General features: G+C 43.9%; 1 protein-coding gene across 1 annotated transcript; it reads left to right on the forward strand.

The window, feature by feature from the left end:
• Positions 1-5,068: 5,068 nt before the first annotated feature.
• LOC146967089 (scavenger receptor cysteine-rich type 1 protein M130-like) lies at positions 5,069-19,236 on the forward strand. Its single transcript, XM_085762167.1, has 4 exons — positions 5,069-5,175; positions 6,427-6,459; positions 9,866-10,049; positions 19,044-19,236. Exons 1-4 carry the CDS (start codon positions 5,130-5,132, stop codon positions 19,234-19,236), a joined length of 456 nt encoding a protein of 151 aa, XP_085618293.1. The 5' UTR covers positions 5,069-5,129.
• Positions 19,237-27,872: the final 8,636 nt, after the last annotated feature.

Below are 27,872 nucleotides of genomic sequence, written 5' to 3' on the forward strand. Positions count from 1 at the left end.
TTTTCCATTGCCATTGCTGTGTTTTATGTTGTGTTGCAAGTAATATGTTGTGCATTTTTATGTTACTTTTCTTGACATTTTTATTGCATATTTTACCTGGGTGAGATGATTTCTTTTTACCTGTTCATTTAAATGGCTCATATTAATGTAAATGCTGTCAATTAGCCACATGTGAACTATTTTTACACTTACCTTATGGTAAATATGTGTTCTTAAAAGCAATTTCATGTCATGTCATGTAGTGTGTGTGTGGGAGGGGAGGGGCGGGGCGTTACTTATGTCTTGTACAATAACAATATATACGAAGGGAGTGATTTTTGTTACTATTTTATATGAACAGATTAAGGTGTTTTATTGTTTATTGAGCTACACAGAGAAAAGAGGATCTCACTGTGATCGTCCTGAGACTGATGCTAACTTTTCCATTGCCATTGCTGTGTTTTATGTTGTGTTGCAGGTAATATGTTGTGCATTTTTATATTACTTTTCATTACGTTTTTATTACATAGATGATTTCTTTTCCTCTGTTCAGTTAAATGGCTCACATTAGTTTATCTATCCCAGAATTTAATGTAAATTCTGTCAATTAGCCACATGTTATCTATTTTTACACTTACCTCATGGTAAATATGTGTTCTTAAAAGCAATTTAGTCATATCATGGAGTGTGTGTGTGGGAGGGGAGGGGCTGGGGCCGTTACTTATGTCTTGTACAATAACAATATATACGAAGGGAGTGATTTTTGTTACTATTTTATGAACAGAGACTGATGCTTTTCCATTGCCATTGCTGTGTTTTATGTTGTGTAATAAAAATCCCATAATCCACCTGGCTGTGTTCTGTGATCTGTAGAAGCAACAGTAGTGTGGAGCTACATTTCACAGATAGCTGTGATATTATATGGAAATAAAAGTATAACATTTGAAAGTATTTACAGTTTGGTGTATTTTGGTACCCAAATATCACATTAAAAGACAGACATTTAGAATAATTCACACTGCTGCCAAACTGTCAGAATAGGTCAAATATGACCTGACCAGTAGTAAATAATATTGTATAATAGTAATAGCTTTGACAAACATGTAATGGTAGCCTATTAAAAACTAGCTGACGTTAGCTAGTTCTACTGTAGCCTCCTGCTCCTTTGACTCCATTTTTCATGTGAAACCAGGAATCACACACTGCTCATCACTGTTGTCTACGACACTGACAGTTTCACTAGTTGATGAGTTGCTGTACAGACCTGTGTCTCTTACCTTGTGGTGTTTTCTATAACTCCTCCTCCTGCTCCTCCTCCTCCTGGGCCTCACACTGGTGTGAAGTGTGACAGATGTGCTTTGGCTCTTCCAGATGTGCAGCAGCTGTGTCTGGACTGGTCAGCGCCGTGTGTCACCAGCTCTAAAAATAATCACATTTTGCCATGTTTTTAGTAATAAAATGTTGTATAAATGAGGCTGTGAATGATATATCAACAATCCCCTCTGTAAAAACCTTCAGAATATAGAAAGGGATCAAACTGGAAGGTTTGGTGTCTGTAAGTGCTGCTGAAGTGGAGATTTCTAGCTCAGAGTCTAAGGAAAAACTCTCTCTGAGAAAACGGCCTTTAAAGATTTGTGTTGTAAAATTCCATAGATTGTTATTGTCAATGGTACTTTTATGATTTGTTGCTGATGCAAAGGAAATTACGATTTTTTTGTCACACAGGAGTTTGAACTTTTGGTGAATTTAGGAGAAATCTACAGGTGAAAGAGGCCAGAATAAAGTAAAATAAAAACCTTAATGTGGATCTTCTACCATTTCTCTCCACTTTTCTAAAAGAAGACACACCAAGAGGCAAAATAGCTCAAAATCCCCAAATTGATCAGTGCATGAAAAAACTAGGCTATGTCTTATGTTTTTGCCTGTTAGTGTCTGGCTTTAAGCAGTTAAAGCAGATATCAGTGGAATGTTTTTGTTAATATAAGTCCTAAATAGTCCTATTTTCCGTCAGCAATCACTTACATGAAGTATTTCAGCCTAAACACGAGTCTCTCCGTCACTCTGCTCTGCTGTAACCCGAGGAGAAAATTTTCCTTGTGGGATACAAGTGTTATCCAATGAGGGGAGAGAACGGCATGAAGGGCTGTGTGTGCAGCCAAGGGATGCGCGTGAATGTGGTGACGTAGCACGAGGACCAATTGATGCCTGACAAGGGCGGGGGCTGCTAACTCATGGTGCGTTCAAGGAAACTCGTACTTTGTGTTTTTCCTTCCTGTGAAGTCATACCAGTTCGATCTGGTACGAGTTCACGGGTCGGAAGTTACGAGTGGCCGTTATAGGGAACTTTCACAGACAACAGGACGGTAAAAACACGAGCTACGGGTTACCTGGAACGCTACCAAGTCGTAGTTGTGACTTGAAGCTGTAACTTACGGTTTCAAAAGCCTGCCTTGAACACAGCATTAGCCGAAACGGCCGTGCCGATGATATCTGCTTTAATGGTATTTTAGAAATCCCAGTTCTTCCTACAGGAGTGGTGGTCCCTTATAACACCAACAGATTTCTACATGGTGGATGTTCTGTCTCATATAAATCTGACGTCTGAAAACAATATTCATGGTGTAATTTAAGTTGTAGATGTAGCTAGCTAGCTTACCTCCCGGCCGCTGTTTCTTTGTGTGTCAGTTCTTCCCGCCATTACTGATGCGTCCAAAACGTCCCAAAGCGCAGTCCCGGCGTTGCCTGGCAACCATGACCGCACGTCACTGATTTAAAAAAAGAAGGAAAAAAAACTAGTGATTTTTGACCCGGAACAGCCAGAAAACACCACCACTACCTGAAACTAGAGCACTGTAAAAGAGAGTAAGGACAGCATTGGTCCAATGGCAGCGCCTCCTGGTGGAGAAATATGGGTTTTGAAAAAGCGCCCAAGAACTGACATCTCTTGTTGGTGAATGAGCAGTGTGGTGTTTTCAATAATTTAAGGACATTTATAGATCACCCACGTTAATAGCATCATTGAGGATCCTTTACAGATCTTTTTTTTTTTGTTTGTCATCAAATGTTTATTTAACAAGAATACAAGTTACAACCAAGAAACATGACTCATTAATTGACAATAGAGACAGTACAAAATTCCTTTACAGATAAATATTAACACATAGGCGACAAAAAAAAAAGTCTACATTAAAGCAGAAGTTAGCTGAATGTTTGTGTTAATATAAGTTGTATCTTCCAACAGCAATCACTTCAGTGTTTGGTCTGAAACATGGGTCTCTCAGTCACTCTGCTCTGCTGTAAGATACTGAACTGTGCAGCAGGGGGCGCTGTGCTGTGTGTGCATTTGGGGACTGATGCTCCAGCTCGTATTTCTCAGTTCTTCTTCCTATTTCTCAGTATTAGCTACTCTGTTTTTTTATTATTTCCTGTTTACTGTGGGTGAAGCTTCTTTACTGTCGTGACCTCTTCCTCTCAGTTCATCCTCTCTTTTTTCTTTTTCTACTTCTTGGTAAATGTGTTCACTCATATCTATGTGTGCTGCACTTTGCTTTGTCCTTGTGGTGGAATGAAGAGGTTATGTGAAAATAATGAGAATTTACCTTAAGGGACAATAAAAGTCTAAAGTCTTATTTTATGTTGTTTACTTTTTCATTGAACAAAGACAATGTACAGAACACAAACCGTGACTTAAATTACATGGGTAAAACAGGCAAATATATCATATACTGTATATATTTCAGGCATTTTTGAATGACAAAGGACAAGGACACATAAATAGTACTAACAGACTCTCTCTCTGACACTAGGCGAGGCAAAGCAGCTTTATTTATACAGCAGATTTCTTACCAAGGGGCAGCTCAGTGTGCTTTATATAAAAACAAAACATTTAACAGTAAGAGTTGGGAACGAAAGGGGGAGAAAAAAAAACGAGCAAACATAAAAACACACAATTTAAAAATTTTAAATTAAACCCAAAATAGTAAAAAAGACAAACTAGTTACACTAGTTTATGTGTTACAACTGACCCATGTTACAGCCATCGGTCTCCCCTAATAAACGAATAGATATTAGTGGATGTTGTCGTCCTTTTTCTTCTCTCTGGGTCGACCATGCTCTGAGCTTTGGGACTACAGTTCCCATGATGCGTAGAGAGATTTAAGTGAGTGGCATGTTGCCTCTGAGTCGGTGTGTTAGCCACAGTGAACCTGGATTATAAAACCCTGCACACAGAGTTACACATGCCCCCCACCCCCCCGTTAAAGCAGTTGAAACTGATCTTATCGTTTAAGGGGCCACAATATTGCAACATCAACTAATAAGAAGGAAAAAACATTTCCGTGGAAAGTCCTTTCAGCAGCAGGTGTTATCAGGTCGGTCTCAGTGACAGAAACCACAGAGATCTGACGTCAGTCGCTCAGCAACAGGCAGCAGCTCAACCTCTGAGAGGAGGAGGAGGGGGGGCATGTATGTGTTTTATTACTGTTGTTTCAATGTCACTATTATTCATGTAGAGTTAAAATAAAAGTATTTGAGGATCAAACCTGAGGTCAGGGCTGGTGTTTAACCAACATGGACCCTTAGCGTCTGGGCATCGTAACAACACACACCTGCTGTTTTAGTCGATCAGGTGAAAGTGGTTTCTCCACCTGCAGAGACCAGCGATCAGCCCCAGACTTTGGCTCAGCAACAGGTAGATCCATGTGTCCCTGTGGTCCACCAGGACCATGTCTTCTTCTTGGCTGACTTGTCCAACCAGAGAAGGGACAAAGAAACTCCAACAGCACCAGCTCCATGTTTCCTCTCCAGCAGCAGGTTGTGTGGCAGTCTCTCTGGGGTTTTAAGTAGATGACAGAACAGACTTTAGTCCATTTACATCTGGATTTCTTTGGGTTAAAATCCTCATACAAAGGTCAGATCTGTGACTCTATGCAGCAGGTGAACTATATATACATTGAGTTGAGATGGTGTCATGATAAAGCCACAGATGTGTTTCTGTGAAACTGTCATTCAGGAAATAACAAGTCATGCCATGTTAAAGAAGATGTACACACCACACGTAGATGATGAAGAGATAAAACCTGAGGTTAACAGAGGAGCAGAGGACGAGTCCAGCAGTCAGAGAGGAGACAGAGACGAAGACAGACGTCTACATGGACATGGATCACCTGCTGCTGCTGCTGCTGCTGTGGAGCTCAGGTAGGACTGAGGGACATGGATGGAGGAATTACTGTTACTTTATTATTTGCAAATGCTTATCTTAAAGTCTGTGTGTGCGTAATTAGATTTGAAGATGTGTCAAACAATCTGTAAATGTGTACTGACATTTGTGAGTGTGTGTACATGAATCTGCAAAAGTGTATTCAGAATGTCTGTGTGTGTGTGTGTGTGTGTGTGTAAAAGTGAATGTTTTAGCAGTAACGTAGTTGTCAGAGATATTATTGCTGAGGTTTGTTAGAGTTAGGGTAGGTACGAAGGAGTATTAGGGCCAGCCAAAAAAAAACAAAAAAACTGCAGGCTTGACCACGTACCACAACAAAGCGACTGACTGCTCCATGACAGCAGCAGAGTGACAGACAGGCTCTTGTAGTAGTATTAAATACTACAAATACTACAGGAGAGGAGGAGAGGAGATAGGCCTATATCCTGTATAGTATTTGTATTAGTAAATACTACAGGAGGAGGCAGAGACCTGGATCACGGTGGTCTAGTCACGGAGGTGTCTCCAGTCACGTTTAGTCACGTTAGCTCATATAACGTCTCTATGTAACTTATAAATGATTGTGTGTGTGTGTATGTTTGTTTGTTTGTTTGTTTTTTTGGGGGGGGTGCAGCCATACTGTAGATATGGGGGACAGCAATAAAGAACATGCATTGCTGATTTCTGTACGTTAGCAGCAGGGGTTGGACACGTAAGTGATTCGTGTGCCGATTCTGAAGTCGGCCTACTGTACCGCTTAAGTTTCCTTCTTTTCATTGTCATACTCCGGCATTGAGTCAAAGTTAATCAGCTTTATTGTTCACTTTTATGGCGCTGCAGAGTTTGGCAGCCTGTCTGTCACTCTGCTGCTGTCATTGAGCCGACAGTCGCTTGTTGCTTTGTTGTGGTACGTGGTCAAGCCTCTGCAGTTTTTTTTTCCCTTGCGCTGGATTTTTTATTTTTTTTTGGCTGTTTTTTTTTTTTTTTGGCTGGCCCTAATACTCCTTCGTAGGGTAGGTGCTAATACACAGAGCATCAAACAGTGAGCTGAATGTCTGGGCAGGTAACGTTACTGTTTACATGAAGCAGCGTGGAGCCGATGGTACTCAGCTGTCAGGCTGAACAAATGATGTGTTGGGGATTCATTTCATTGTTCCTGACCTGTATGATGGTGTGACTGTTTCTGCTTCTTAGTGACGTCGCTGTCTTCACAGATCTCACTGATGTTTCCTTTGTGGTTTTCTCCTCAGGACTCTGGGCTGAAGGAAGCCACAGCTCCACAGGTAAACAGAGAGGATGAGGACACATGAAGGTGCTGGTGGATGGATGAGTGTAGTGTCTATGTCTCAACACTGAAATAATTTCACTGTCCCCATTGGTCATCAGCTGATGGTCCTTCACCTTCCTGGTCACAGATCCTCTTGTTGACATTTATGAGTTTACAGAGTGAAAAAGTAAAAAAGTAGAATTATTGCAATGAGGATAGTTTACAAGGCTACTGAAGGTCTTGTTATAGAGTGAATTTGAGAGTAGGAAGAGGAACAACCACTGATGAAGCTCCATTTACTTTATTAACATCTCCAGAAGATCGAAGGGTTTGTTCCATCAGCACATCAAGGTTTCATTCTTATTTTTTTTATATCAGTATCATTCTTCATGCTACCACAAGATGGAGCCAAAGTAATTAATCTTCACCTGCTCAGGTACAAGTGGAGCTACAGTTTGGATTAGCTTCATTCCTGTTTTAATCAAACTCACTTATTTTACATAACAGGACGTAACAGGATTGCAAGAAAAATCTTTGAGTGGGACACTCTGACCAATGGGGCATGGGATAGGGACATATATGACATCTTGCTGAGAGCTGGATATGAAGACCATTATTATAACAAAGAGAAAGTGTTGAGTGACACACTTTAGTTTTATGTACTCAGCTTTACAATAACAGATTGAAGAAATTAAGTTCTGTTTGTTATCTCTTGCTGAACTGCAGTTCATTATTTCTGCCACTATGTGTCGCAGTCAGATAAGCCAGAAGTCAAATGTCAGGTTGTCACATGTTGTGTTAAGCCACACCCTTCTCCCTGTGTGAGGAGAGAGTCAGCCATGTTCAGTCAGTAGTGGTCAGTAATGGGTTATGCTGCACCTGCAATTGTGAGAGACAAATAAATATGCTCAGATGAGCTAATGAAAGTTTTTCCTCCGTCGCCTCCTTCTCCGGGTTCAGCGCAAGAAACACCGCGCAGTTCAACAGAAAGTTGAGATTAATGTATTAAAAGAAATTATTTTTCAACAAAGTAAAGATAGATGGGCATTAGATACTTTGGGTAAACCAGAACTGCGTACTTACTGTGAAATAAAACAGGTATTTGGCCCAGAAAACTATATTTTGTATAATTTGTCTAAAAAGAAAAGATTGAGAGCTGGTATTCTTGGTCTTCATATCGAGACAGGCAGATATGTTGGCACAGCAGAACGATAGAATTTGTAATTTATGTGACATCCAAGAGGTGGAGAATGAAGTTCATTTAGTGTTCTACTGTCCTTTCTATGACTCTATAAGACAAAAACTGTTTAGTAAGGTAGATCTAAATAACCAATTTGTGTGGTTACGTTAGACGATGCTGAGAAGATAAAACATCTTTTACATTTGAATATTTTTGCATTTTCTTTATTTCTTGAAAAGGCTTGGGCAATGAGACAAAGAGCGACATATAGTTGAATACTGAAAGTGATCTTAAGTTGTTTATTGATGTCACACCTGTGTGGCAGGTAACACCAACAGGAAGGACTGTCTAGTCTTTTTTTTGTATTTGTTATTAAATGTGTCTTGTAATCTCATATGGGATGGAACACGGTGGTGGCATGAAACGAAAAAAAAAAATTCATTCATTCATATTTTACTCTTCACTCTCTTCTCTGTGTTCAGAGTCTGTCAGGTTGGTGGGAGGAGCCAGTCGCTGTGCAGGTGAACTGCAGCTGAAACGAGGAGAGTGGAGACCAGTGGACAACTGGAACTGGAACCTGAAGGCAGCATCTGTAGCCTGTAGAGAGCTGGACTGTGGCTCTGCTGTTTCAACAAGAGAAAGAGAGGAGTCCTCAGAGAGGTCTGTGTGGGAGATCGACACTAACTGTGTTTGGTCTGGATCTACCCTGAGGGAGTGTTCATCATCAGGTTCCTCTTCCTCCACCGTGGAGATCACCTGTTCAGGTAAATCCATCAGTGACATCATCAGTGACAGTCAGGTTTAGTGTCTTCCTTCCTTTATTTGTGGAGGCAGAAATGTTCAGTAACTTGTTCTTTTTGTATTTAAGTGAGTGAAGGTCTGAAAACAAGACGTTTAATATCTCAACATGTTACATCATGTAACATCTCTCTCTCTCTCACTCACACACACACACACACACACACACACACACACACACACACACACAGACCATGGTCTTCCTGCATGTACAGGTGTAGGCAGCTGATCACATGTATGTTAAATAATGAAGAAAGCTCTATGTCCTATAGGAAGCCTTCACTGTAGTGAGTCATCTTACTCTCTCACTGTCGTTCCTCCATCATTATTTTCTTTAAAGTAACATTGCTGAGTTTTTCGGCCTTAAAATAATGTTTCCAGACTCATTGCAATGGTAGAATGATATACTTGCTGTAAAGTACGCGTACGCGAGCTGCCGCGCGTATCCTGCGTCGCGTCACCTCGCGTCGATATGTGCGTTCGGTCACAGGATACGCGCGGCAGCTCGCGTACGCGTACTTTACAGCAAGTATATCGAGGCACTATTGGTTGAATGGTGCTGCCGCTGCAGCCTGAGCCGGGTTCGCGTCGGCTGAAACTGCACCATGTAACTTCCCCCCCCCTCCCCCTCCCCTCTGCGTCGAGGGAGAGACATGATGGCTAAAAGCGAAAGTTACGGTTCCCCTCTGGTCGTCGTCGCCGCCGCCTCTCTCTCTCTCACACACACACACACACACACACACACACACACACACACACACACACACACACACACACACACACACAGACCATGGTCTTCCTGCATGTACAGGTGTAGGCAGCTCCCTGATCACATGTATGTTAAATAATGAAGAAAGCAAAGTTGTTGTCGTTGGTTGACTTGAGTCTGTGACTCAAGAGCTGGACTGTGAGTTTCTTTAATGGTTGTGTTGAGGACAGAGAAGGAACTCATTTCTGGACACATGCTGATGACTTTATAGTTGATGTGACAGTAAATAAAGGTCAGGATCAAAGTTTAAATGTTGTGTCTCTCTCTGCAGACTCTGTCAGGCTGGTGAATGGGACCAGTGTGTGTTCAGGCAGACTGGAGGTCAAGTCCAACCAGTCTGACCAGTGGTGGTCCTCAGTGTGTGAAGATGACTTTGACCAGCAGGATGCAGAGGTGGTCTGTAGGGAGCTTGGCTGTGGGGCTCCTTCAGTCCTCCAGGGGGCGCTCTATGGAGCAGTGGAGGCTCCAATGTGGACCAAAGAGTTCCAGTGTGGAGGCAACGAGTCAGCTCTCCTGGACTGTAGAAGCTCAGGCTCAACTAGAACCAGCTGCTCACCTGGCAAAGCTGTTGGACTCACCTGCTCAGGTACAAGTGGAGCTACAGGTTGGATTTGCTTCATTTCTGTTGGAATCAAACTCACTTCTTTTACTCTTCACTCTCTTCTCTGTGTTCAGAGTCTGTCAGGTTGGTGGGAGGAGCCAGTCGCTGTGCAGGTCAGCTGCAGCTGAAACTAGGAGAGTGGAGACCAGTGGTCAGCTTCTACTACGACTGGAACCTGAAGGCAGCATCTTTAGTCTGTAGAGATCTGGACTGTGGCTTCGCTGTTTCAACAAGAAGAAGAGAGGAGTCCTCAGAGAGGTCTGTGTGGGGGATCCACACTATCTGTGTTCAGTCTGGATCTACCCTGAGGGAGTGTTCATCATTATATTCCTCTTCCTTCACCGAGGAGATCACCTGTTCAGGTAAGTCCATCAGTGACATCATCAGTGACAGTCAGGTTAAGGCCCAATCCCATTCCTCTTTTTTACCCCTACCCCTTCCCCTACCCCTTGCCCCTCGCCCCTTGAAACGGAGCTACAAGGGGTAGGGGTAGAAAATCAACCCCTCCGAATTGGGACGCCCCTTCAACAGTCACATACGTCATCACGTAGTCTCACTGGCTTTTACGTATGCTGATGCGGCGAGCTTTTGCTAGAAATCAAATAGCCGTGTACCATATAACTTCATAAAATAAGATAAAACTTAATGCAGACTGATCGGTTCATTGTAAAACATTTATTTACTGATGTAAATGTGGTGATTTCTGTACACTGCCTGCTCCTCTGTCTGATACATGAAGCTTCACTTTTCATCCAAATAAACTAATGCTACTGCCACAATTGTCAGATTTCATCAATTAGACCAACATTTAAATGCTAAAAAGAATTTAACATGCTGGTGGTAAACCTCTAAAAACCCGCGGATAAGTTAATTAACGACCGCCTTCTCTCCCGGCGGGACCGGGACGAGGACGTAATTTGGCCGGCGGAGCAGCGCTGCAGGCCGGCTGCTGTCTCTGTGAGGAGCCGCTCCTCCTGGAGCTTCACTTCTCCGAAAAATCGTCGGAGCAAACTTCTAACCAGCCGTCATTTGGGTAAACTAACCGCACATTTGGGACCTAAACAGTTACTTTATCGCAAGAAAAAATATTAAAACTTAAGAAAGTGACGTAATAACAGCGCTACAGCAAGAAATAAAACAGCTTTTCGTTTTACAGCCACCGCTGCCGGCTGCCGCAAGATGCATTATGGGAAACTTTTCATACCCCTCCGTTTGGAGTGTGCCTCTGAAAAATCTCCGTTTGGAGGGGTATGTAGCCCTACCACTTCCCCCTACCCCTCTGTCCTTACGGGAATTGGGACACCCCTACCCCTACACGTGAACGCGCAAAACGGAGGGATAGGGGTAAGTGGTAGGGCCAAGGGGTGAAATGGGATTGGGCCTTAGTTTCTTCCTTCTTTTGTTGTGGAGGCAGAAATGTTCAGTAACACGTTATTTTTGTATTTAAGTGAGTGAAGGTCTGAAAACAAGACGTTTAATATCTCAACCTGTTACATCATATAACATCTCTCTCTCTCTCTCTCTCTCTCTCTCACACACACACACACACACACACACACAGATCATGGTCTTCCTGCATGTACAGGTGTAGGCAGCTCCCTGATCACATGTATGTTAAATAATGAAGAAAGCTCTATGTCCTATAGGAAGCCTTCACTGTAGTGAGTCATCTTACTCTCTCACTGTCGTTCCTCCATCATTATTTTCTTTAACATCAACAGTTTTAACACTTCAGTCTCTTTGAGCTCATCGTCTCTGACAGATCTCATTCTTTAGAGTTTGACAGATTTCTCTCTGGTTTATTTCTGCTGTAAAGACGTCAGAGACTCCTCATGAATTTATTTCATCTGTGGCAGCAAATCACATCACATGACTCTTTAGATACTCCTGTCGATTAAAGGAGCATTAACGCAAATCCAAATTCTTAATTCGGCCACTAGATGGAGCCAGTGGCGGAGCATATCAGATATAAACAAGTGGGCGTCTCTCCTCCATACATGTTATGCTTTATGGTATTTAGAGATCAGCTGTCAGAGAGAGAGCAGCCTCGTTTGGTGATGAAAAGAACAAGTTCTCTAGTGTAGGACATGAGGAGAAAAAACATGCAGGTTTTCTGTGACAAGATGGTACACCCCCCGTAGTAACTCACACACACTCACACGCACTGTGCTGCCTTAGTCATTTTATTGTGACCATTTTGTGTTTAGCTCCCTCTGGTGGTAGGTTTGTATGGTAGTAATTAAAGGGATAGTTCACCCTAGAATGATATTTCGCTCATTATCTACTCACCCTCATGTTGACTAAGGGCTGGAAGAAGTTTCAGATTCCTCCGTGGCTTCTCTGAGTTACAGGGGGTCTTGGTGTAGCAGTGCATGTCCATATAACGGTTGTAAAGGGACACCGGAGCTCTTCGTAAAAAAACACACACAAAAAAACATCCAAATACCTCCATGATGCCTGTATGTAATGTCCGTCTTGTGCTGAAGCCCCAAATTGCGTAATTGTCCCGAAAAAAATTAAATAAGTCTATATTTTAAGCTTGTTTGTAGCGGAAGCTTCTCAAAGCTCCTCTTCCTGGTCCGTCCAAATCTCGCGTGATTCGCAGTAACCGCACTGACGCCGGCGCAAATCACGCGAGATTTGGACGGACCAGGAAGAGGAGCTTCGAGAAGCTTCCGCTACAAACAAGCTTAAAATATAGACTTATTTAATTTTTTTCGGGACAATTACGCAATTTGGGGCTTCAGCACAAGACGGACATTACATACGAGCATCATGGAGGTATTTGGATGTTTTTTGGTGTGTGTTTTTTTTACGAAGAGCTCCGGTGTCCCTTTACAACCGTTATATGGACATGCACTGCTATGCCGAGACCCCCTGTAACTCAGAGAAGCCACGGAGGAATCTGAAACTTCTTCCAGCCCTTAGTCAACATGAGGGTGAGTAGATAATGAGCGAAATATCATTCTAGGGTGAACTATCCCTTTAAGACTCTGGTCTGCGTCTCTAGCTGATGACATCATCAGTGAGCGACAAGGCAGTCCTCCACATAGATATATATAAGAACTAGGGCTGCAGCTATCGAATATTTTAGTAATCGAGTACTCTACTGAAAATTACATCGATTAATCGAGTAATCGGATAAAACGTATTTTTGCTTGGTTAAAGAGCAATTATGAATAAACAAGAGAAAATAACATATTTCACTCAATAATGGATGACCAATTGGTTTCCTTTTGTAGAATCAACTGTTTTTATTTCTTAAATTCACAAGCAAGTATTTTCTGGTCTTGAAACATTACTAAAGAGGCGACTGCTGCTAACATAAATAAGAATAAATAAAACACAAATAAAAATAAATTAAGTTAAATTACTTTCAAGATATCAAAAATGTTTTCTGTGGAGATGCTGCAACATGGAAGACGTGCTGCTGTGGTATGCAAGGGCCGTGTTACAACTAGAGTGCCTATAGAGAGACATTTTCTGTCTTTTTGTCGCCTTTTTCTCCCTCAGTCAAACACCCACGTCCGCCCCCCCGTTAAGGTTTCTACCTAATCAACGGTCTCACCGCAACAGATGGTTCACGTCATGATAACTTCCACAGTCCATAGTCCTTTTCTTTGTTTGATATTTCAAGAGACTTTGGTTAAGTAGCCTAACCATGGATAGGTCCTAGGCAGGATTGTTCTGCTGTGTTGTCGCCACTCGCCACCGTCCCCCCGTCATCGCGGCCATCGCCTCGCCGCCGCCGCCGCCCCCCTCCCCAACGGCCGCGCGGGGGGGGGGCGTGCACGGTTACGTTCATAGGTTACGTTACGGCGCACGTTGTGCCACATTGAAAGTCCGTGCGGCCGCTTGAACTACAATTAAATTAACGATTCCTCGAGGCAGAAAAAAATCCTCGGACCATTTTTTGTAATCGAGGTACTCGAATTACTCGAGGAATCGTTTCAGCCCTAATAAGAACTAGATGACTCACCCGCAGCTGTTTCCCAATGACAAAGCGTAGCCAGTACGGCGGCCATCTTGGGACGGGCAACTCTCTCCCTCAGAGCATTAAAGCAGAACTATGCAGCTCGGCCGGAAATAGCTCGCTCCTTCGTTGGTTTCTCTTTTTTTCCCTCTCTGGAGCTCCCCCACAGTTCTGGGAGGCACATGTCACTGTCGTAAAAAAAAAAAAAAAAAACTCGCCGCCGCCACCTCCTCCACCCCCCCTACACGTGCTTGTGTTTACTGCTGTTTGCTAAGCCCTGCTAACACCAAGCTAACGCTAACACGGCGCTAATGCTAACACGGAGCTAATGCTAACACCGAGCTAACGCTATGCTAACACGGAGCTAATGCTAACACGGCGCTAACGCTAATACAGCCACACACAGGCACAAAGACACAGACATACACACACAGGAATAAAGGTTCCAAAACGCGAAGGTGTGTGTGTGTGTGTCATGATGTATTACATTATCTTATAAAAGACCCATGGTGTGTGTATCTGTGTTAGCATTAGCTCCCTGTTAGCCACAAGCTGAACTTCATCAGTAAACATTTCATGTTTCCATGGTTTCCTCCGACTTTCCGAACTCAAACGCATATGCGTTCTTATCTCGTACTGCCGTAAAGCAGTTTCTCGCGATACTTCTATCCATTGACGAGATTTGTAACACCGAGACGGACGACTGATCTTGCAAGTGCGGTTTTCAGCCAGTGGGGGGGTGAGCGCATTGGCCTAGACCCCATTCACTTCATAACAGGTCACTCAACCATCACAGTGACTCTGAGCCACAATAATTACAGCCCAAATCCTGCATAGTTCTGCTTTAAGCCTATGGTGCATGTTCTGCTATAATGACCATAACTTGCTCAGTTTTTGTCCGATTTCAAAACGGTTTGATTTTTATGAACGTATGCAGTTATGATCCAGCATATTTAGAATCACGGATAATTTTAATAATGTATTTTTTTTTGTAAAAGTAACATTATAGTGACATTATGCAAATAGTTAAAGTAGGCTAATAGCTATACTGATTTATTTTTCACAGAGTTATGAATCGTTTTTTTAGTGCAGATGACTGGATCACCTATCTACTGCACTGTAACTGCAGCCAGAGTCAGAGCAAGTTGCCCGTCCTCATATGGCCGACTGTGAGCTACGCCTGCGTGTAGTCCGATCTACCCCCTTGGTCCTCCACATAGATATAAGGTGCGTTCGAGATGAGCCAGGCGTGCGCAGAATCGATCACCGGTGATCAGCGCACAATGCATGCCGGTTAGATTTGTGTCCGACTTGATCCCGACTTGCTCTGACGTCATGCACGCGCCTGCAACGACAACCTCACGAGATCAAGGCGGCCGCAGTTTTTAGAGCCAGGCGCCGCAGTTGCTCTCCACCGACTGCAACCGCCTGCAGCCTCAGGGCATGATGGGAAACGCACCGGATCATGAGCTGATTGGCTCTTAGTTAGGACTGCAAACACTACGTGTTGTTGTATAATGCTAGATTATATGAATCTCATGTTGTAGGCATACTGCTTAAAAAATATATTCACATTGAATCAAACTTATATCCTGAGAAATATATTGGTTATTTATTGGACAATTGCAGTACAGCATAAGAAATATATACTTTGGTGACTTCCTGTTTGTATTGACGGCGGCTGGAAACTGTCCGACTTGACTGCAGCTTTCTGTCACCGCCCGCTGCTGCTGCCGCCTGCTCTCGCCGACCGTCCAGACGAGGCGCAGTTCATCTCGAACGAGCCTATATATAAGAAGACTGATGACTCACCCGCAGCTGTTTCCCAATGACAAAGCGTAGCCAGTACGGCGGCCATCTTGGGACGGGCAACTCTCTCCCTCAGAGCATTAGCCTCTGCTGCATGTTCTGCTATAATGACCATAACTTGCTCAGTTCTGTCCGATTTCAAAACGGTTTGATTTTAATAGTAATAGTAATAGTAATAGTAATAGTAATAGCATTTATTTGAATAGGGACAGTGCATATTAATGAACATTAGTATAACTAAAAGAAATACTGCTGTAAAATATGCCGGATTATAGCCAGGCGGCTAATTTGCGTCTGACGTCCCTAATAAATAAATAAAATACAGCAGTACACCACAAGGAATAAAAACAAAACAATAAATACAATACATATAGCGAAATACATAAAAGTGCACTACACAGACAAGAAAGACAAAACAATAAAAACAATGTTAGACACGGTACTAGGACAGGACAAACATTAATGTGCAAGACATAACAGTAATACAACATCCAGGCAGCACAGTAAGTAAACAATCAGTCATATCGCCCCAGGTCCAGTTAATGGTCGCACTCTTGTGTGTCCTTAAGCCACTGCTTAAGATTCCCTTTAAAAGAGGAATAAGTGGGACATTCCCTTATAGTGGAGGGAAGACTGTTCCAAATGCCTCCCCCCACCACAGACAGCACGTTCCTCCCAAATGAGGTGCGCCTGTGGGGAATCTCGCAGTCACCTCTCTCGCAAGCCCTGGTGCTCATGCCTCTCACTGTTCTTTTTTTGATGAACTCTTTCAGTGGTGGTGGAGCCAAACCATGAAAGCATTTATACACAGAGCAGGCCATTCTATACATTTTAAAACTGTGAAAACTTAGAAAATTGTACTTTTTAAGGACATTGCAGATGTGAAACGAAAAAGGTTTTTTTGTCCAGAGTCTTTAGGGCTTTTTTGTAAAGAGAGTCTATTGGTTTAAGTGCGGTGGTACATGCCAGTGACCAACTCGTAAAACAGTAATCTATGTGTGAGAAAATCATACAGTGTAAGAACATCAGAGCTGCATTATTAGTTAATGAATTTCTTATCTGTCTAAAATTTGCCATATTATATTTAACAGAATTGGTTACTTTTTTAATGTGCTTTCTGAAAGAAAGTGTAGGGTCCAGAATCACTCCGAGGTATCTGAACTCGCCTACCAAGGCAAGCTCCTCCCCTTTCAGAAACACACCAGAATGATCCGGCCTGAGTGGTTGTTTAGCAAAATACATACATACATACACTTTTCTTAACATTTAAGGCAAGACATGAATTAGCGAGCCAATCCTGAACATGAGACAAAGCTGTTGTGAGGATCTGTGCAGCCTCTGTCATGTTTTTAGCGGGAGTGAAAATAACCGCGTCATCCGCGTACAGCTGTGCGTTAACACCCTTACAAACATCAAATAAATCATTAATATACAAAGAAAATAAAAGAGGTCCGAGTATCGAGCCCTGGGGGACCCCTACTGGACAGCTCAGGTAAGGGGATTTGACACCGCCAACCACCACGCACTGCTTCCTGTCAGCCAGATAAGATTCAAACCAATTTAGGGCCTGGACAGAAAAAATTAAATTTTGACAGCTTAGCCAGCAGTACCCGGTGGTTGACCGTGTCAAAGGCCCTTTTAAGGTCCAAAAAAACAGCTCCCACACAACTATTCCTGTCCAGGAAACATTTGGTTTTTTCCAAAAACATAGTTATGGCAAATTCAGTTGAATGGTGCGCCCGGAAACCAAACTGCATCGGATGTAGCTAATTGTGTAAGACCACTGTTGATGTGTTCTATTAGTTGAGTGGCTATCCATTTCTCCAATATTTTGGAGATTACAGGAAGAAAACTGATGGGTGTGTAGTTATTAAGTTCAGTTTTACTTCCTGATTTAAAAATAGGGTTTATAACGCTCACTTTCCAATTAGATGGGACAGCAGATTGTCTGATGGACAGATTTGTCAACTGTGTGATGGGACAAACCAGAGACTCCATGTTAGCTTTTAAAAAATTTGTGTGAAATCCATAATCATCCTTCGCATTAGAATTATTAAGAGCGGCAATAATTTTCCCTACCTCACTTTCGGGAGATTTCCATTATATTAAAAACGGGCTGTTCAAGGTTAACAGGATGATAGACACAGTCAGGAGCCTTGAACAGACATGAAATTTCTTGAACAGATTTTATGAAAAAGGAATTGAACTCTGTAGCCAGGGTAGCTGGATCTTTCACTAACTGGTTCTTGATATTAAGTTCCAATCCAGTACTACCTTTTTTGGTCTGCCGCCCAGATAAGCTATTATTTCTTTCCACACTTTTTTTGGAATTCCCTTAGAGCTCTCAATTATTTTTAAAAAAAAGTGTGCTTTAGCTTTTCGTAGAGCTAATGTTACTTTATTTCGGGCTGAGGTAAATTTTTGACGGTCAATAATTTAGACCAGTCTTCAATGAATTTTTAAGCAACTGGTATCTAATTTTTGAAAGTGAGCGACATTCATTATTAAACCAAGGGAGGGAGCTGGATTTTTTTGTCCTAGCGCTCCCTCTTCTAGAAAAGGACAGCAGAATCTCTTTATTTTATGAGAAAAACAGTCAGCGCTCTGGTTTATATCATCGCAGGAGATCAAATCACCCCATTCCACCTCCTTAAGAGCTTTATTAAACATTTTGTTGTTGATATTCTTTGGAATAAAGTTGGAAATGTGGAGATTTCTTAGATAGTTGTGTGTGAGAATTTAAGAAACGATTTTTATTGAGTTTCCGGGAAAAGAAAATCACATTGTGATCTGAGATTCCCGTGATAAAGTTATGGGTTTTGAAAATTCTTTCTGGCCTATTTGAGAACAACAGGTCAATTTTAGTTTTAGAATGATTTGTTAACCTGGTTGACTGGTCAATTAATTGAGTAAAATCAAAAGAATCAGTAATTGTCTTGAGATTTTTCCTATCTTTCTTACTGTCCCAATTAATATTAAAATCACCCACCAGAATGATCTCCTTATTGTGATTTAATGATTTAATTAGAGTCTTGAGTTTGATCATAAAAATCTGCTTTGGCTGTGGGTTTACGATACAAGCAGATGACAATAAATGACATTTTGGCAGAGAGAGAAATGTTTACCATGATACATTCTAAATTAATATGCACAGGTAGTTCTATCTGACTACAGTTGAGAGTGTTTTTGACATACAATAGAACCCCCCCCCCTTTCCCATGGTCCCTAACTTTCCTAAAAACCTGATAATCAGGCATTACTATGGCGGCTTCTGGTGAAGAAGTTGTTCAGCAGGTGCTCCAATTGTTCTCGTTTAGGAACCATACTACGAACATTTAAGTGTCCACCGAGTAGCCCCTTCTTACATTTCAGGTCCCAGACTGATCTTGCATTATTTAATGTTTGAAAAAGTTTTGAGGAACGGTGTCTTTTTATTACTGGGTTTCTGTTTGGGACTCGCCTGATGCCAGGTGTGTGTTGGTGATGTTTACCAGTCACTGGAAGAGGCACGGACACCACGACCACAGGTGGCTTTGGGCGGTGTTGGCGATCGCCAGCTGCTTGGCCACTAGTGACCGCAGAAACCCCGGACAGGTGCAGAAGATGTTGTTGCTCGCCAACTCCGGGATCCAACATGGAGGTCAGAGCTCCGCCAACTGCTAAGCCGCGCGTGGTGAGCGGAGCCCCGTCACAACGCCTGGAGCAGTGCCGCTGACAATCCCCCGCTGCTCGGCGGCAGGTCATCGGTGCGGACCCTCTGGTGACCGCGGCAGCCCCAGCAAGGTGTAAGAGATGTTGTTGGATGACGTTACCAGTTGCACCGGTGGCCGGAGAAGCTCCCGTCTGTGGCAGATGACACAGCCCGGCTGGCGTCCGTGGCTGTTGAGGACCAGGAGCGATGTTGACGCAGCACTCCCACCGGCGAGTATGGGCTCCCGTGCCCCGCCGGAAATGGAGCCCCATCAGCCGTGCAGCAGAAGACACAGCCCGGCCGATGTCCGTGGTTGTTGGGAACCCAGAGCGATGCCGACGCGGGCAATCCGCCGGCGAGGGTATCCGCGGGTCATTCCGACATACCGCCACTCCGACATTGACGTCTAATTGTCGTAATGGCGGCACTTCCATTAATTGAAAACGTCCCGCCATTCCGACAATTTTTTGTTTCCATTGTCGGAATGGCGGTACTTTCCTTTTTTGGAAACGTCCCGCCATTCCGACATAAGGTCATTAAATGTGTAGGTTAATAATGCAATCACGCCTCCCTGCCTGCCCATCTCTCTCCTCTAACAGCACTTTGACTCTGGTCAACGCCCTTGTCACATCCCATCTCGATTATGAATGCATTATTCATTATTATTATTATTATTATTATTATTATTATTACGGTATTATTGGCGCTGTGCTACTTAGTTTGCAGCTGTGGTCGAGAGAGCTAGAGAGTTAATGGAGAGAGGGACCGCTACGCCGGTGAATCAGATCAGTGATGTTGTTTTTTATTGTATCACAGTGGTTACAGTACGTTCAACAGGATCAGTGGTTCTCATGGGGGTCCTGGACCCCTGCATATTTTTGATCTCTCCTGTAGCCTGGCCGGGGTCTGGCTCCAAGTTTAATTATAGACAATTTGATCTGCAGACGCACAGAGGCATGCGTAAAAACACATTTTGACTACTTCGTGCTGTTGCTATTTTTTTTTAAAGTTACCTTTCGTTTCCTTTGGATTTTTGTGCGTATTAGTGGAGCCGTCCTGGTCCATGTTTGTAAGCCTGTTTTACCAGGAGTAATTCCCAAAAGTTGCAACAACTTGTAGTGATCCACTGGGTTTTGCCTGGCCAGCTGGGTAGTTGTTTTGCCAGGTTTGCTCCCCAGGTTTTTTTCATTGTGTATTAGGCCAGGGAAATGATCAATTATCCTTGTGGTTTGCGCACTGGGACGTGCGGACCTTTAATGAATGAATGAATGTTTCTTTTTTGCTGTAAGTTGTGTGCGTAATGCGTAAAAGTGCATTAGTGGGACCGAGGGTTTAAATGGAGAAGTGACGTGGTGAGAGGGGAGAAGAGGCGACATAGTGGATTATTTTTCCTGGTGGATTACCCTGTGGATCATAAAGGCCCGTTTGGACACCTCACAGCCCGTTTTCAGCCAAGCGGGACGAGGGAGAGGACTGGTGGTCACCTCGGCGGAGCCGCGGCGTCTCACCCGTGTGGACAGTAGGACAAACAAACTCTCTCTCACTCACCCTCACCACGCACCAACACACACACACATACGCACGCCACGCACGCACGTACACACACACACACACACACACACACATTGACAGTGCGCTCGCGCACCCACACACACACACACTCATTCCCACTCGGACTTAATGGACAGCGGGAGGGGGGGGGGGGCTTTCGGGTTCTGTTGATCTGTGTGTAATTGGCGACTTTGATTATTGCTTCCCTGGACGCACCAGTAGCGCGAGCCTAGATCCGCCTGCAGCAGTTGTGTCAGTTCCCCTTATATCCTTATTGTAAGGGAAATTGTTACAAACTGACATCGGAGTGTGTGATTGTACATGGCGAGACTTTGTGTTTGTGTTTATTTATTAAGCTTCCACTGACTGTATCCATCTGTACACATGTCTTAAAACATGAAAAAAAAAACAACATACACACATACACCTAACCGCCGCTCGGAGTAACGCACATTTCCTTATGGAAATTAAAGCCTTGTCGGAATGGCGGGACGAAACTGTCGGAATGGCAGGACGTTTGCATGTCGGAATGGTGGTATGTCTGAATGGTGACATGTCTGAATAGTAAAATGTCGGAATGGCGATATGTCGGAGTGGCAGCATGCGGAATGGCAGCATGTAACCGCCGGCGAGTATGGGCTCCCATGCCCCGCCGGGAAGTGGAAGCCCCATCACCGCTACAGCAGAAGACACAGCCCGGCCGATGCCACAGCCGCCGGGGACCAGGAGCGACCCGGCGCGGAACTCCGCCGGCGAGTAGGAGCTCCCGTGCCCCGTCGAGACCGACCACCCATCGGAACAGCACCGGAGGCAGGTGAAGCGGGCCAGCCAGTTGTTTTGCGGCTAATTGTGCTAATTGTGACCGCTGGGAGAGTGATGTTCAACCTGCTTAGCCAGTTAGCAGCTGCTGGTTACAGTGTGGTGATAATCCAGTCCACAACCGCGGCTTGAGGCACTGCCTGATACTGGGGTGGGCGCGTGTTTTCCGGAATCAGTGTGAATGCAGGCCAGGGTTTAATTCCACATCACCAGCCCGGAGTAATATTACCGCAAATTGAGCGAGGCCTTGGCAGGAGCGCCGCGTGCGGCTCGGTTCATTCTTATTGGATGTGTTTTTTATCGCCTGTTCCGTTGTTGAGGAACCTCCAATACAGGAGGTACTGGCTCCTCGTCGCAGGGAGGTAATGTTATTCTCCCTGTTTGGCAATTGCAAGATATCGAGTCTGACAAAGGACAATACAGCAGACTGACAGCGTTAAAAACCACCCACTTAGAGGAAAAGATGGAAATTGTCCGACAAGCTGCACTCCGTGCCTGGTCCGCGTCCGCCATCTTGGCGATTTGAGCACTCATGAAGACACCCCATGTACACCCCCATGCATACACGTTTATGACGTGTATGCAGTTATGATGCAGCATATATAGAATCACGGATAAGTTTTAATAATGTATTTTTTTTTGTAAAAAGTAACATTATAAGTGACATTATGCAAATAGTTAAAGTAATAGCTACATACTGATTTAATTTTTCACAGAGTTATGAATCGTTTTTTTAGTGCAGACGACTGGATCATCTATCTACTGCACGGTAACTGCAGCCAGAGTCAGAGCAAGTTGCCCCGTCCTCATATGGCCGACTGTGAGACCAAGCCTGCGTGTAGTCCGATCACCCCCCCTTGGTCCTCCATGTCTGAAGCTAGGGGAGGAGCTCAACGCCTGGCTTTTATATCAACAATCATCCTCGTGTTCGGTGCATTTGAAAGCATCGTTGGTAATGTTGAAATAGATTTTGAGTTCATTATTCAATGTATAGGTTAACATATTTTATGATTATTTGTAGATTGTGTGCAGTTTAAAAATATCAGTACTTTATTCATTTCGGCCACAGGTCTGGCTAGGTTTCAAGTGAGAAACTGTGAATGAAACACATTGTATTTAAGCATTATAATACATACAGTAGTCTACTTATGGTACATTAAGAACTTATTTATATATGTTTTAATTGAGTGTACTATTTCTGATTTAAGATACTAAGTACGATACCTTTTCCTTATCAAAAGTAGAGAACCACTTTTGCTGATTGTATGTTTCTTCTGTGTCAGTTTTACCCAACTCCAGTTGCCACATTAAAAGAGCATCAGCCTGACACGTCGTTGTCCCGAGTGGTAATTGGGGACGGAGTTTACCTGCCTGTCAATTTTATGCCAGACGTGTAAAGAGGACAGGACACGCACACACACAACGTCATGGAGAGAAGCAGCCTCCTCTGTTTTCCAAAAGTACGGAGTGGCCCGCATTAATGTGCCATTAAAATCATTTTTGTGTTAACGCCAGGGTTTTCTGCCTTTTTATTTTGTTTTTATTTAGCCTTTATTTAACCAGGTAAAAAGACCCGGTGAGATCGAGATCTCATTTTCAAGGGTGACCTGGCCAAGAGGCAGCAGCACACGTCGTCAACATTTATAAATTACAAAATTACATTACAATAACATTACAATAGTACATTATATTAAATAGGGCCATGTTACAATAGAGGTTACACAACAAAAAGTGCAGGGAGCAGGAGGTCAAGGTGACAAGGTTGGTCAGCAAAGGCACCCGCTCAAATGATTTTTGTTGTCGGACCTTTAAGAAGTGTCGAAATACACCAAGAGATACAAGTTCAGACAATTTCAGTTCAGCCTGGAGGTTGTTCACGTTAATGGAGCGGCCATAACTAAAGGACAATTCCAGGCGAAATTCAACTCGGGGGTGTATTTTCCTATCATTTTAGGTCTAAAAGAATGAATCTGAAGATTTTCAGTTTAATGTCTCCTGTTTAGCGGTAGTTGCGTCTGTCCCCGCATCGCCACGGCAGCAATGAAATGGGAGTGGATGTAAGTTCCGCTGTTTAGGGCTGTTTCCAGCCCTCAAAGCCGCAATTTTTTTCCACAGACAGCGTCAGATGGCGACTCAAACATGCACCGAGAAGTTTATTTACTTCAACAAGCCGACATGTTTGTAAAACTAGATCTAATTCAAAGTCTCCCGGAGTCTCGCGCGAGACCCAGTTGCCGTGCGCGGTGTGTTCACATGCAGTGGGAAAGCTACCGTTTGTGTCATAAACACAGGAATATCAACTCTTTACTTGCTTCAAGGAAAAAAAACTTCTCGGCGCATCTTTGAGTAGCCATCTGACGCTGTCTGTGGAAAATAATGTACACTTAAAGCAAGTTTAAGAGTGATATTCCGTGTTTATGACACAAACGGTAGCTCCCATTGCGCCTGAACACACCAGCACTGCAACTTCGGGCTCGCGCGAAACTCCGGAGACTTTGAATTAGATCTAGTTTTACAAACATGTCGGCAATCAAGCTCAAGATTACCCACAACAATCTTTTTTTTCCAGCAGTGGTTCGGCCTTGGTGGACTAAATCCCTGCTGCACGAACACACACGTGTTTGGTCCATCTACAGCCTCTAATTAAGAGCACCAATCTGTTAAAAATCCCAACAATCCTCCACATTTTCTTTACCAAAGTTTCATTACTTTAGGTGAAGTCAAGTCTTATACTACATAGTGGGTGGTATTGGCAACTGATTGACAATATATTCACCAATCTTTATTGTGTTGAGAGGAAAACCTCTAGCTACCACCATCTGCTAGTAGGCCTGGAGCTCTCCATCACCAGGCTAGCAGGTCTCCAAGGAGCGTCACACCACCACCTAACCAGGCCTAGTATGGCCTGGAGCTCCCATCACCAGGCCTAACAGGCCTCCCAGGAGCTAACACCACCACTACCACCAGGCCTAGCAGGTCTCCTAGGAGCTACCACCCACCACCACCAGGCTAGTAGGCCTTGAGCTCCCATCACCAGGCCAGCAGGCCCTCCAAGGAGCTACCACACAACCAACCACCATCAGGTCTAGGCAGGCCTCCAAGGAGCTCACCACCACCACCAGGCTAGGCAGGCCTCCAAGGAGCTCCCACCAAACCCCCCACCATCAGGCTAGCAGGCCTCCTGAGCTCCCACCCACCACCAGGCTAGCAGGCCCCCAAGGAGGCTCCCACCACCAGCAGGCTAGCCAGGCCACCAAGGAGCTCCCACCCACCATCAGGCTCTAGCAGGCCGTCCAAGGAGCTCCCACCACCACCAAGGCTAGCAGGCCTCCAAGGAGCTCCCACCACCACCATCAGGCTAGCAGGCCTCCAAAGGAGCTCCCCCAAAAAACCCACCACCAGGCTAGCAGGCCTCCAAGGGGCTCCCACCACCACCAGCAGGCTAAGTAGGCCCTCCAAGGAGCTCCCACCACCACCAGGCTAGCAAGGCCTCCAAGGAGCTCCACCGCCACAATCAGGCTAGCAGGCCTCCAAAGGAGCTCCCACCGACCACCATCAGGCTAGCATGGCCTCCAATGGAGCTCCACACCACCACCAGCGGGCTAGCAAGGCCTACCAAGGAGCTCCCACCACCATCAGGCTAGCAGGCCTCCAAGGAGCTCCCACCACCAAACCATCAGGCTAGCAGGCCCTCCAAGGAGCTTCCCACCACCATCAGGCTAGCAGGACCTCCAAGGAGCACACCCACCTAGCCACCAGGCTAGCAAGGCCTCCAAGGAGCTCCCACCACCACCAGGCTAGCAGGCTCCAAGGAGCTCCCCCCACCAACCATCAGGCTAGTAGGGCCTCGGCGAGCTACCACCAAGGAAGCTACCTCACCAAACCCCTCCACCATGCCACCCAAAAAAGCAACCAAGAAGGAATGAGAGTGTATCACTCTCAGTTCTCATGAACCTGCTTTGAAATCAACCAAAATCTTTCTAACAAAAGACCTGTTGGAACAGCAGGAAAAGTCATTCAATTCATTTGTTCAGATGATTAGTACGTCCACCAACAAACGTCTGGACAGATCGGAGCAGTGATGTTTGGCAGGCTTACTCAGAGTGTGGAATTCTCTCAAGCTGAATCTTGAGGATTTAAAGATTGGATATAAAAACCTCCCTGGACTGCCACAAAACAGTGAGTAAAGATTTGGACAACATGCAAGCTTCTCTAAGCAGTAATCTGTCAGCTAATTGGTGATTATTTAGAAAACCAAACCAGGAACGTAACAATCTAATATTTGATGGCATCCCTTGATTCCATAACTGAAGCATGGCAATGAAATCTGAGATCAAGGTGAAAAAAACTAAATCACAGAACATCTAAAGATGGATCCCTCTCACATTGAGTTTAGAAAGAGCCGATAGGGACCGGGACAGGTTGATGCTGAAGGTTCGGACCTTGATCTGTGATGGTGAAACTATTTAATTCTTCGTTTTAAAGACAAAGAGTGAGAGTCTAAAAATGAGCAAATATCTGAAGGGTTTTTCTAAGCCTCTATATCTCAACGAGGACTTTTCAAGATAAGGTCCGTGCTCTTAGAAGGAAAGAAGCTTCTCCCCCAGCTCAGAGAGGCACGTTAACCAAGGTAACGGGGCCTACCTGAAATATGACCAGCTTAGTGGTGCATCCCCCCGCAACTGCTCCAAAGGCACTTCCTAACTCAGCTGAATAGTTAATACAGTTATTGTAGTAACATTTTTGACTTGTTCTTTTTTGGTTATGAAGCACTTCACTCCGATTCTCTATCTAGAAGTACTAAGCTGCTCGGCATGACGATAAATATCTTCTTCCCCTCTCTGATGCTGACCCTGATGCTAACTGCAATGTTTTTAAACAAGGCCCCTTACCCTTGCTCTTATTTTTCATGAGGACTCCTTAACAGTCTCTTTGGGTGGATAAAAAGATTGGCTAATGACATCTGTTTTTCATTGGTTTCACCTATAAGTTCGTCGTTTAACCTAAACTTTTTGATAGTTTTTTATCGATTATCTTGGTATGCTGCCCAGTGATTTTTCGAGTTATAGGGCTTGACCGCAACATGGCTGAATAGCCAAAAAACTTTCTAGTGTTTCCCATGAGTAATTATAATCCACTATCCCTGTTTCAGACTTGTGCATTGGTGGAGGAGGTGTAATCTCTCGTTGTTAAGGAGGAACTTCAGATCCTCCCTTCGAAATGATCTTGTTATGAATGGTGGAAGATGAAGCATGAGGCTGTTTTGTTAGACTGGTTGAGCCTATCCCTTCTAATCAGGTATCTTTATTATTGGATTGCATTTATAGCCCACCAAATTCTAATATCAATTCGTTTTATTGACAGTCTTTTATTCTACCCTCCAGTATGATTACCATCTCGGAAAAAAAACTTGCTATATTATGGGTGATTTTAATTATTAAAGCAGAAGTAAGTTGGTCCGGTCCCGTTTTCGCTAATGCCTGCGTATCCAGGGACGGCTTTTGAAATCGTAAATTACAGCTTCCAGTCGACAACTTACGACTGTGTAGCGTTTTCAGGGCAACCCACCTCGTTGTTTTTTCCGACCTGTTTTTACCGGTGAAAGTCACTATACAACGGCCACGTCGTAACTTCCAACCGGTGAAACTCGTACCAGATCCAAAAACTAGGTACCCACTTCACAGGTCGGAAAATACGAGTTTCCTTGAACGCACCATAACAGTTGTCTCGTCCCTACGTCGCCACATTCAAAATCACATGGCGTCCCTTGGCTGCACCACACAGCCCTGCATGCCGTTCTCCTCTCCTCATTGGATAAAAACTGTTAGGATACGATAAAAGTTTTCTCCTCCTCGGCTACAGGAGCAGAAGCAGAGGGGACTGACTGACCTTGTGTTTCGACCAAACACTCTATGTAAGTGATCTTCTGTCGGAAGATATAAAACTAGTTAAGACCGTAATATTAGTTTAGGTTTAGTTTAATTTAAAGTGTAAAATCACCAGGGTGCAACATGGTCTCGGTACACTTTACAAAATTAATTACAATAATAGAAATAGGCAAGGTCACTTTACACAACAGTTTACAATAAATGAGCTGGAAAACAAAAATTACAGGCCAACTAGGCAACAATAGCCCTACTGTGGAGGACACGCAAAGAACGGTTTACAGGGAGATAAATTGGGACACTCAAAATTTTCCAAAACACTGAGTAAGAAGGGTGCTTCTTACGAAGTGTTT

Source organism: Trachurus japonicus, chromosome 19 (genome assembly GCF_045865225.1).
Source record: "Trachurus japonicus isolate A0001 chromosome 19, Traja_1.0".
Taxonomy (NCBI): domain Eukaryota; kingdom Metazoa; phylum Chordata; class Actinopteri; order Carangiformes; family Carangidae; genus Trachurus; species Trachurus japonicus.